The sequence below is a fragment of the Larus michahellis genome, chromosome 2 (genome assembly GCF_964199755.1).
Source record: "Larus michahellis chromosome 2, bLarMic1.1, whole genome shotgun sequence".
Classification (NCBI taxonomy): domain Eukaryota; kingdom Metazoa; phylum Chordata; class Aves; order Charadriiformes; family Laridae; genus Larus; species Larus michahellis.
This window is the reverse complement of record NC_133897.1, coordinates 60,201,202-60,213,299: the sequence shown is the minus strand read 5'-3', so window position 1 is coordinate 60,213,299 and position 12,098 is coordinate 60,201,202. Positions and strand designations below refer to the sequence as shown.

Sequence of the window (12,098 nt, the reverse complement as noted above, 5' to 3'; positions counted from 1 at the left end):
ATTTTAATAATTTATTTTAATAAGACATAGTCAGTTTTGCCGTATGGAGAATGAAAAGCTTTTCTAAATTCGATGTCACCATTTATTCACAGATAAAAATGGAAAGTTCATTCTGAATCTTGCTGTAGAGTGAGGCCCTAATTCTTTTTTGGTGACTTCCATGAGCTCTTCTGTTAGAAGACAACCCCACAGATCTCATCTACACAAAATACAAAGGTACAATTTCAAAGACAGCCCAGTTTTCAAACTTAAAACAAAACAAAATGTAAAGAAGATTTGGTAATGCTATGAACGTCTCCAGGGAACGGATGTGAGCTTTAATCCCTCTCTGGAAACCACACCGCTTTTTTAACTTTAATTTGCTGGGCAAGAAAGAACATGGATTTCACCTCTAGTACAAAAAATTAAAATGTGTCTTATACGCATATGCAAACAAAATAGGAACCAGAAAATATGGCAATTAATGACTCGACTTTTGAATAAGTAGTTCAAAAGAAGACATGTTGGGAATTTGTACCCATTACTCTCTTGCTCCAGTAGTCATACCAAAGGGCTGCTTTCCTCTCTCTTAACACAGTGAATTTCTAGTTTTTCTTCTCAACTGCTCTGCTGCTACCTACTGATTGCATTTTGGGGACAGCCCAATTCCTGCATTGTAAAAAGCACACTGCATTTTGGGAGGATCTTTGAAAAAAAATTCCCTATACACATAAAAATGTAAGATATTATTAATCTTATATTAAAAAAACCCAAAAATTTTTGAAATCCCTTCTAATACAAACACACCAGCAATACTCTCTCAGTAGCATTAAAAAGTTATGTTTGGCCACCTCAGTTCTTCTGTAAAGTCACATTTTATCAGTATTTTCATAGTTCCATAGATTGTTTCCTTCGCAGATGCTTTTTATTCTCCTCCAAAAGTCTATCAAGCAAGCAACGTTTCATCAAATAACTGAAATCATTTTGTTTGACTTTTTCTCACATTTACTTTAAGCCTCTAAAAGCATTCTGTCATGTACCTACAAGTATTTTGTCTATCCATTTCATAAAAAAAAATACTACTTCTACCTGTAAATATTGCAGCAAACATCATGGGGTTTATTGTTTTGATTCTGCTCCATTTTTTCTGTTAAAAAGAGTCATAGTTCACAGTAAACTAGATGTTGGTTTCTTCTATCAAACACCTGAATTTGCATTTCATGTACAAGTAAGGAGGTATGCTTTAAGTACTTATCATGCTAGAAAATTAGTGTTTGGTGTTTAGTATACTTAAAACAGCACATAAAACATTTTAGCAGTATAATGGTAAACACTTGTTTATGAAGAGCCATGTGCCGAATAATCACAGTGGTACCTAAGACTTCAGAAGGTCAATATCTCTTAGAGTAAGAATCAACTTTAGAATAACCCACCGTTCCTCAGATAACAGGTACACTGCTGTCTTTTTACAAACGTATCTAACAACCATGCCTGCTCTCAGCACAGCAGCACCAACAGTACAGTGAGTTTGATTTGATTTCTCAACGAAGTTACTGCAGCTGCTGGGAAATTATCTGTGTTTAATATACATTTTTAAAATAAAGCTTCAATTCATTGCATGGAAATAAGAAAAATAATACCAAAACTCTATTATTCATGTTTCTTTTTGGTGCTAAATGAAAGCATACAGCCTTTTGATTATCTATCCAAATCAAAAAAACACCTGACATCACCAGGTGTTTTTCTTTCTTGCTAATTAGGATGGCAAAGGGCTCCTGTATGCCTTAAGTCACCCAGTGAAGTCAATGGATGAGACTTCCAGATGTGTGCTCCTTACCTTATTCTAACACCTGGTTACTAAAAGACAAATCTCAAATAGCTCCTTCCAGCTACAATACCAACAAAGCCAGGACACTGTATAAAAAATAGGTACTTAGAAATAGGACACCAGACACTTAATTTTCTGCAGGTTTGTAGACTTTCTTCAAGTGCTGGCTGGATTGAATTCAAGGACAGGCATTCGGAAACTGCCTTTGCTCTTCCTAAAACATAATCAGTTCTGCTCTTAAATTCAAAAGCATTTGTACCATTGCTCATCTGGATTTCAAAAGAAATTCTAAAGTCATATTCAAATACTAAAGGAAAAACCTCTGAAAAACATGTCACATATTTAGACAATCTGAGCTACTCTGATAGAATTCTTATTTATTTGTTTTAATTTTATCTCTAGCACCAGGCAATGAATAATGTCCTGTTTCCCAGTTGTTCCCCTCAAGACCCAACGTGATATTTGCCTGAATACTATCTTTTCCTCAACTTTCCCATTCAAGCTTATATAATAGTCAAAGTCATCTGCAGAAGAAACCATGAAGATCAAAAGGGGCAACTTCAAAGCACTATCGTGAATTCCAATGTTGCATCTTCCAGAGAGGAACAAAATAGAAACTCAGATTTAGGGTTACAATAAATGTTTCATGAAGCCCTCGGCAATACAACTAGTAATCCTGGAACATCTTAATCTCTCCAAGAAAAAAGTACTTGAGATTCAGATTTAAGCTGAGATCCAAACACGATTTTTATTTAGGGGGGGGGGGGGGGGGGGCAGAAAAAGAGAATGTGATCATGGAAAAACTTACAATAGGAGCAGCCGTAGACTTCAATTCTTAATCCAATTTGGCCTTCTCCATTCCAGTCCAAAGGAACTATCCGTACATAGCGAGCAATAACTGGATGTTGTAAATCATGCCGGACCACACTATCAGAGTTTGTATTTCCAGGAAATGCCTAAGGGAAAGAAGAAGAAAAAAAATAAAATTATTGTATAACATCTACCTCACATGCCATAAAGGTTCTGTTCTGAAGGAAAACATTAGGTAGTGAAGTCCTCTGAGTGTCTAGGTTACAGTGGAGTTTGGTTTAAATGTTTCTGTGATAGTGACCGAATGAATAGCTGATTTACAAAGTTTCACAAGAATACCAACGCAGTAGCACTGAGATCTCTTTGCCCACAACAGATATGTTGAAATCATGGAACAGTTGCTGGTAGGTAAGAAAGTAATCCATTTTTCATCAGTAATCTGTTACTCAGTTATTAACATGTGAATAAAAGTGTCCACCCAGAGTGGAAGAAGATTCCCATCCTCTATTGGTAAGATTACACACACCAGTCATTCTACAACAGACAGGGGCCCCTTCAATTTAGCAAATTTCTAAGAATTTAAAAATCCATCTTTTGATGGATTACCTGCTGGAAAGTGAGTGTCCAGTTTCTTTCCTATCCATAGCTGTCACCCACAGTAGAGCCTATTTTCGATTAATAAAATTCTGGAAGTCAGGAAAGGACACAAGAGCTCTCAAGAGAGTTTTGAAAATCAATGAATTAAATATTTAGCCCTTGGTTTGCAGTTTTGTGCCTATTGGTAAAATATTTCATAGCATCAAGCTTAAAAGCAAACATACATATTAGCTAACATAACAGAGGGTGGGGTTTTTTTGGCTTGTCGTTTTATGGACAATCCATTCATTCACTGATGGCAGATGTTAATGACTATCATTCAGTCATTCTCAACATTTTCAGAGGAATTTTCACACGTCTTCATATGTAATTTTCAATAAAAATAAGTGTCTTCTAACAGTGAACAGAATAGTCATAAATAAACAGAGAAAAGATGACCCATTACTAGAAAGCCTATGAAAATAAGAGATTTTGGGGCATCCTCATAAAAAAGTACTTCTGCTACAGAGAAAAAAATAATCAGTAGTAGTATCTACACAGTTGTCGTCTGAATAAATCATATAAATTCCTATAATAAAGACCCATAGTGGAATGAAAAGCAAAGAAACAAATGAGCTGTTAGTAGTACTACTGCAAAATATAGTCATCAAAAACTTGAAAGAGCCAAAATTTAAGTCGTCCTTTTGCATACAGATATAGCAATACTTAATTATATGCCCGGATGCTACCTATTGCAAAAGAATATCTTAGATGAATAATTAGTTTCTACAGTGCACAGTGCATCTAGGTGGTGGTAAATGTAAGAAAGATCCACAGGACCCCTTCCTTGGTGGACTCCAAACATTATGACATATATTAATGGTTATAGTCACCTTGATTTTTTTGTACTGCAGCTATTAATGTGCTAAATGACGATGATGGCATTCTTCACTTCATAGCTGGGCTTGGAAGATACATTAGTTAACGTCTATGAAGCACACACGTATCTGAGTGGTAAATGTTTATAAGGAAATTAACAGTTCTGTCTTCTGAACTGAATAGAAGACAATAAACAACAAAGGAAAGCATGCACTGAATGAAGACAAAACATCCTATTGAACAGCTGCCTGTTTTCTTAGTCCTGTTCACAGCACTTCATGGAGGCGATAAAGAATTTGATCCTTTAAAAATATATATTTTAGCGAGCATACAAGGTAACGCTCCATATTTCAAGAGGAATTCCTGTTTGGCCATGTCTTCATTTTGTGATGCCTGGCATAATCTTAAAAAAGCCTCTCTTAATGGTAGGTTTTTGCTGGTTGTTTTGTAATGGAGGTTGTTCGTTTGTTTCATTTGCTAGAAGTATTAGGGGCAAAGAAAGCTGAATACAGGAGGGCATGATATTTTCTATATAGTTTGATTAAATGATGAAAATGGATTCTCAAAATCAGAATGATTTTCTGTAGCTCTCCAAACTTTGTGCACTGACTTGTGCTTTACCAGTCCTTTATCAGAAAGACTTAGGGCTAAAAACAGGTGTTTGATATTTTGAGGGTTTCTGTTCGTATACGATCCAGTAACACCTGCTGAATGCAGAAACACAGTCAACAGAGAATAGGGCAGTCTGTCATTAGTTTCCCTGATTATTAAAATGCATTCCATTTAGTCTCCAGCACAACAATACCTTTTAAATACAGCCTTCAATTAGATAAATGTGGTACAGTAATACACGCTCCATGGATAGCAAACATCAGGCCAAAATCCATCACGGCAAGGCTAAAAAATCAATTTACAGGAGCTTGTGAATTATGTACTATTGGTGTAAAATCTCCTTTTCTGACTGAGAACTATATGTGGACTCAGAAAGGCAGGTTCACATTAAAAATTGAGTTTATATAATTTTCAAAGCCACATGTTTGCTAAGGTTAACAAACAGTTTAATAAGATTTAAAAGTATAATTTAGACCCACATCTCTAATAGGGAGTGAATCTCTGGCTAAAAAAAAATTAAATAAATATAGAAATGAATTTAGACCCACATCTCTAACAAGGAGTGAATTTCTGGCTAAAAAAATTAAATAAATATAGAAATGAACCATAAGAAACTACCTTACAAAACTATTTTTCAGAAAAAGGTGGAAATACCTGTATAAATTAAACAAGTTTTTCAGAACTATTAATCTCATGAAATGATTTAAGTATTATTGCCAGATGTCTGCTTTTCATGGGTAACACGGTTTTTCTTTAATCCAAACTGGGAAAATGACCAAAATGACCCATCTGTAAAACAGGTCTCACCAGTCCAACTCCAAAATCGCTGTTCTATGAGTCATTTCTCTTTTTGTATTGGATACCGATTTCTGTAAACTGCTTTATGTTTCAGCTTACATTGCAATGAAAAGATTGAGAGTGTTGGGAGTAACAACCACTCTTCTCAAAGTCAATGCTCCACGGGACAGCAAAGTAATATGAATGAAGAAAGGTAAGAAAATATGCCCCCAAATCTTTTCTAAACACTGCTTTTGAACATATGTTGAGCAGATTTTTCAAAAGCACTCACTAAGAGTTTTGCAACTGGCTTCCTTAAGAGTAAAATATGTTCAGCTCCAAGTATTTTTCAAAAATACTAGGGCAGGTTTATAGGAGAGATAATATATTTTAATGGGGCCAGCTAAATAAGTTTTTGAAAAAAGAAGCTTTTGCCACAGGAGGTTTCTTCATCAGAAGCAGCAGCAAAAAACCCCCTATACAATCTTTGAAATTCATTTTGGCTTTATCAATATGCTTCAGCCACGGTACTGTACGAAGAGACACTGAAGAGACATTCAGTATCATTTTGTTTGCATAAACAAATAACCTGAGAGAAATGAAAGTAATTTTTTGTGAAATTTGGAAGAAAAGTTAGGGGAAGTTAAGACTCAGGGTCAACTTTGTTTCCTATATTTACAGAACAATGATATTCTAATCATTAATTATAAATGTTAGAGTTAAGTTATAAATTTACAGTAGTATTGTAGTAAAGCACAGTAGTAAAATAATATACAGCTTAATAGTATTAAGTAAAACTGACAAAAGGGGGTTTAGTTTCCTGTAAAAGGACAGTTTTGCAATACCATTCAGTACTCGACTTTATGGATACAGCAAGTACATTACAAAACCCCATTTGGGGAAAATGCTTTGATCACCTTTTACAATAAAGGATTAAAAAGAAATTCTCAGCATTAAAAATTTATCTCTGAAGTAAGAAGGCTCAAGACTGAATGAAAAGAAATGTTATTAAGTGAACAAAAGTGGAAGTTTTCATATTTTAACCAAAGAGGAAAAGAATGAATGTTGGTCAGATACTCAACCAAATGAAGAAAAAGACATTTGCATCTTTCAACTCTTAGTGAAGCAGAGAAATAAACTACATTTCACCCAAAAAAATCATCACACATATACCAGAGAACCTAACTTGCTTAAGGGGACAACTCATTCTCAACCTGACTTAATTCATGTAAAGAAGTCTCCATTCAAATTAATGATTTATTCAGAGACAAGTATTAAAATCACTTCAGTGTATGCTCTTGATGTAAAAATAGGGCAATGCATGGAAGAGTAGGATGACATTTCTTTTCCAGTTAAAAAAGGAAGAACTATTATTTTTTTCATAACTTTAATTACTAGTAATTTTTTTCATTACTTTAATTATACTTCTCGACAGTTGTATTTTGCTATCGGCATTTTAAGCAAAGGAGGGAATAATTTATGGGTCTGCATTTATGAAAAAAAGTCTAGGCCTCTAGCTTTATTTTGATACAGCAATATTGAAAACACTATGGAGTCTATGTTCCATGGAATTATAGCTCTATAAATGGCTCTCATAATCAGAAACAGGACTTGCACGTAAAAGCCACATTAAGAAAAGTGTGGTATTATAAAATATGGAAACATCCACAGACAGATAGAAGATGTCTGTGGGAAACATAAGTGGGTTTTCTTTAAGGACTCCAGTGAAAGTTAAGCATGGAGCTGGCTAAACCTTAAATTTTTTATTTTATAGAAAACCCCCGAAATTCCAGAACAAGTAATTTTCCAAAAATCTAGAAGGAATACAAACTTGACAAGTTGATAGCTTTGGTTACAGCTGTCAGGCCTCTGCCGGCACGGCAAAGAAAATCTGGAAAACTTTGTTCTTCACTTGAGTTCTCAAGACTCCGCACCATGGAGGAGAGGCACAGGGCAGGCTGGGCGCCGGGAGCTCCCAGCCAGCAGTGCTGTGGAACTGTGTTCAGTGTAGCAGGGCAGCTCAAATCCAAGGGCCCTGGAAAACTCACAGCATGTACTGGTTCTGCACAAGCTGACTGAAATCCATAGTAGACTTCAGAGAAACGAAGACATTTCTAAAAAGTGTTCATGTTTTACCACATGAACATTTTCCTAAAAAACAAAACCCCTTAACTTCATGAGAAAATTGAGTCAAGCTCTAAGCACCTTTTTGCTGATGAAGTATTTCTCTGCTGGATACCTATGAAAATCCAGCCCAAATGTATGATGTAAACTGAAACAGCAAGAATAAAAGGATCGGGTAAAAGAAAATGTTATGAGAGAAAAAGACCTTCAAGGAGGGGGGAAAAAAAAAAAAACAAAAACCAGCTGGTAAGGAAACTGGTTGCAGAAGGAAAGAAAAATAGCAAATAAACAGAAAAAACCTGAATGGGCCAGAAAGCAACAAATTCAGGCTTGGTCAATTTTAGCTCAGTTTTGACATGTTCCTCTAGTTTCGTGTCCTAGTGCTGTGTGGAGTACAAATAGGTAATACGAAGTGGTAGTCTTTTGCTCGAACAACTATTTCTTCATTCTCTCTATTGAACAGCACAATCAGTGACACCACAGCTTGCACACTCTAGTCTTTCCTTAAAAACAAACCAAAATAAAACAAACATGTTCATGGCAAAACACCATTTCTGTAGCATCCTTCATAATCATCTCACACAGTAATGCATCTAAATACAAAAACAGTATCTGAAAGCAATTAAAAGTTATAGCAGGTATTTCCTTTATCCCAAATGACAGAACTCTCAAATGATACCTTCAACAGGTGCTGAAACTCATCTTTGAGACTCACCGTTAGAAAATGACCAGAGTTCCTAAGAGCTCAAGATTAACAACATGTGGATAAAGTAAACATTATAATGCTGCTGATGGTACTCTGTGCTCATATGAACTTGATTGTACTATCAGTAAATCAGTAATTTCCCAATTTCAGTACAGTTACCCACATCCTTCCCTTTGTCATACATCTCTAACAAGCAAGTTACCTATGTTAAGAGTGTAGCACCACCAATTTCTGAAAAACTACTCACAGACTCAAAGTAAGGAACATCTAGTAACAGGCTTTTAATATAACTGAATACACATCTTTTCTATTCTCAAAATATTTCCTAGCGTTTTTTAAAAAGACCCATAATTTTGATCACATTCGTCCCTTAAATTGTCTACTGATTCCTAGGGGTTTTACTTTCAGGTTAAAATTTTGTCTTTGTATGCTAAAAACATATTCTAACCATGTATGCATCATAATTAGATGTATAATTGTCACTACATTCAAAGAATAATGCCAAAAGCTGTATTTGTTGCCTTTTACTCCTTCACAGCTCCAAGCAAAGCTAAATGATTCAGCAACATAACATTATTGATTTTTATAACAAAATATGCTAACATTTTATAGCCTGCTTAACCATTGCTATACTTCAAAAGAACTTCATCTCATCTACAGGAACATTTAGTTTTTTATTATATAAGGGATAATTTCATCTTCTGTTCACGGATGACTCCTACAGGTTTCAGTTTTGTACACTGATTCCTCGAAAATGTACCTAAAGCTTGAAGACAGAGAATTGGGAGGAATCATAAAGCAATATATGGTATCTTGGATATAATTTCAGATACTCAAAATAAAAATTACAAATATGAGTTTCATATTCAAATCTGTCACTGAGTTTTAACTTGGTGTATTGATGTTTGTCATTTTTTCTTTAAAAAACAACAACAAACAAAAATCCCACACACAAACAAACCAACCAAACCCCAAAAAACACACACCAGCATGGCCACTCTTTCCAGAACATGATTAATATTAACTGGATGCAAGCGAAACGCTCTTTTCTCCTCTGGCGCTATTGTAGGATATTACCCGTTTAATTTACTTTGAGTAATGAAGCTCAAAATCCTAACATTAAATCCAAATCAAAGAAAGAACTACCTCTCCACCCTGCTCATACACCCCAAACCCAAGAATGAATTGCTTTTCTCATACTTCTACATACTAATTGTTCATACCCTTTTATGCATAGAAATATTACCAAGTTATCTGTTCCTTTTTTTTTTTTTTAGGGAAACTGACTACTTTCCAAGACAGAACAGCAATTCTTTGTTAACTTTATATTACGTGAATATTTGAGGTAGGACATCTGAGAGTGCACATGTGTAAAGACAGAGGGTTTTTTTGTTTTCCCCACAAATCCACTTAATCCCCCTATTTCCCTAACCTTTAGACTCAAGAACATGAGGACAAAAGCATATGGATACTGTTTTTACTTTATGGGACATCAAATATGGCATCACAGAAAAGGCACCAACAGAGTCATGCTTCTCAACATCCTGAAATTGAACATAATATTCCAGAGATGTGCCAAACAGCTCACCTGCATGTATCTGATTCCCTTTTGGTGTGGACACCAAACATAACATGAAAAACTTCTACTACAGATATTCACAAATTTAGCAGATAAGGTCTGCACAAAGAGCAAGAGATTTCAACCCCTGTGCTGAACCATGTAGGTTTTGTTCAGGATGACAGAAAATGGTGAAAATTTAGATTTTTTTAAAACCTAAAACATACACCAAAAATACTAAGTAAAGTCAACACTGAAAGGTCAGAGGTAATGTTTCCTGTAGTCTTCATGAATTCCTGAATAACATTATGATATTCATTTATTTCCATAATTACATGCTATTCATTCCCCGTAGATTCATACAATACCCAAGGAGATAACTGTGATTATCCATCGTGATACCCTGAATAACTAAGGTTGCAGTAACTTGAGGTTTTGGGGTGGGTTTTTCCCATTTTTAACCGTATCTACATTCAACAACAAAAACAGATGACCTTGATTTATGCCTAGATTGAATTTGTTGAAAATACAACTTTCCAACCCCTGAACAATGTTACATCTTTGTTGTCAAAATCAACTGATTGCATCATTAGTAAAAATTTCTTAACACATTGGGTAGTAGTCGTTAACTTGTTCTTAGTCTTAACTAAACTAAACAGATTTTAACTCTTAGACATTTCAGGTCACAGGGTAGACCCACTCCAGGGATAACTTGGGGTTTCATAACGAATAAGACTGACATCTTTAAGATAGTTCCTTAATTTGCATGAGAAAGTGAAACATGTGTAGTGTCCAAGCCTGTGGACGGCTAGGTGGGAACGGACTGTCTTCCATGAAGGTAACATAGAGGGTGTGCCCTACAACACAGGAGTTGGATTCTCTTTTTGACAGCTCCTCATGCGAAGCTAGACAAATAAGCTGCAAAAAACTTTTCAGTGGCACTTAGTATAGATTCCTAGGCATGCAAAATGATTAGGTAGTTTTGACTTAATCTTTCACTGTCTCAGTTCCACACATAAAATAGGGAGTAAAAATTCATTTATTTTATGGGGTTGTAAAAATAAAATAATACTTATTAAGCACTTAGTCAAGTATTCACTTGGGTGCCTAAATTAGAAATCTGAGCCTTTTGTGGTCAGTGAAGCAAAGTGGGAGATAGGAACTAAATTAAAAGCTTGCCATTCTTCACTGGCTACACAGTAAAACATAAATTTTCCTGGGTGTAATATAAATGTATTCTACAAAATGGAGAATATAATCAACAACTTAGTTCCAAAAGTTGCCTACTGACTGATTCACATTAAAAGAAAAAGAATACAAAAAACAATGTGAAATGGTTATACGGATGGAATAAAAACTGCTTTTCTCCCAGGGAGTTGAGAGGTTTTATTCATTGATAGTCAAAAATTACTTTTGCTACATCTTCTGCAGAATGAAAGAGGGACAGGAAGAATGTGTTTCCAAACTAACTAAACACAACCGCCGTCATTACTGAAATAATAGCAGCAACAGCTGTCTGATCACTGGCTGCTGGGCGAAAGAGCTCAACAGTTACGGGAGCTCTCTCACCTTGAGAAGAAGGGCAAGCACAGAGGAACCCAGTGTGGTGCTTGGTTTCTTTTCCTCTCTAGTACCGATGTACTTGGCAACTCTCACACGCTTTGATGCTTTTAAAATAGCTTTTAAGTAATGTTCAGAACAATATTTATTCCTTTTACACCAGTCTTGTCTCAAAGTTTCTTGTATCTCTTCTACACGCCTCCATTACGCCACTGGGTTACTTACATGTAACTTTGCCACCCGAGAAGTTGAGGCTGTTACTAGCAACTGCGCTTCTCAGAGGCAGGTACAAACTCAGCAATGTCATTCCACGTGCCCTGCACTTAGTGCATCGGATTATAAGACTCTGAAACTCCCTACGGGAAAAAGTATAACACCAATACCTATTTTTAAGTACTGTTTAGAAACATCTATATTCAGTAGGGACATAGCAACTAAATAAAGAAAGCTTTTGAGCTCTTAATCGGTTATACATTAATATAAACAACATTTTCTGCCCTTGATAGAAAACCTTTGTTTGCGATGTCAATTTGTAACTATAAATCAAAATTACCATACTTGCTCCTTTTATATTCTTTCCTTAATCACAGAAATGTCCAAAAACTACTTTTCAGACCATTACAATTCTGCCTAAACTATCAGTGCGTGAGAAACAGCCCTGAACAAAACACATGCCATAACTGAAATAG

General features: G+C 35.4%; 1 protein-coding gene across 1 annotated transcript in view; it reads right to left on the bottom strand.

The window, feature by feature from the left end:
- The window catches only part of CNTNAP2 (contactin associated protein 2), a 1,161,641-nt gene that overhangs the window by 661,826 nt on the left and 487,717 nt on the right, over nucleotides 1-12,098 (bottom strand). Inside the window, exon 4 of the mRNA XM_074575643.1 lies at nucleotides 2,616-2,763. Coding sequence (XP_074431744.1) covers nucleotides 2,616-2,763 — 148 coding nt within the window. The remainder of the gene's footprint in view (nucleotides 1-2,615; nucleotides 2,764-12,098) is intronic.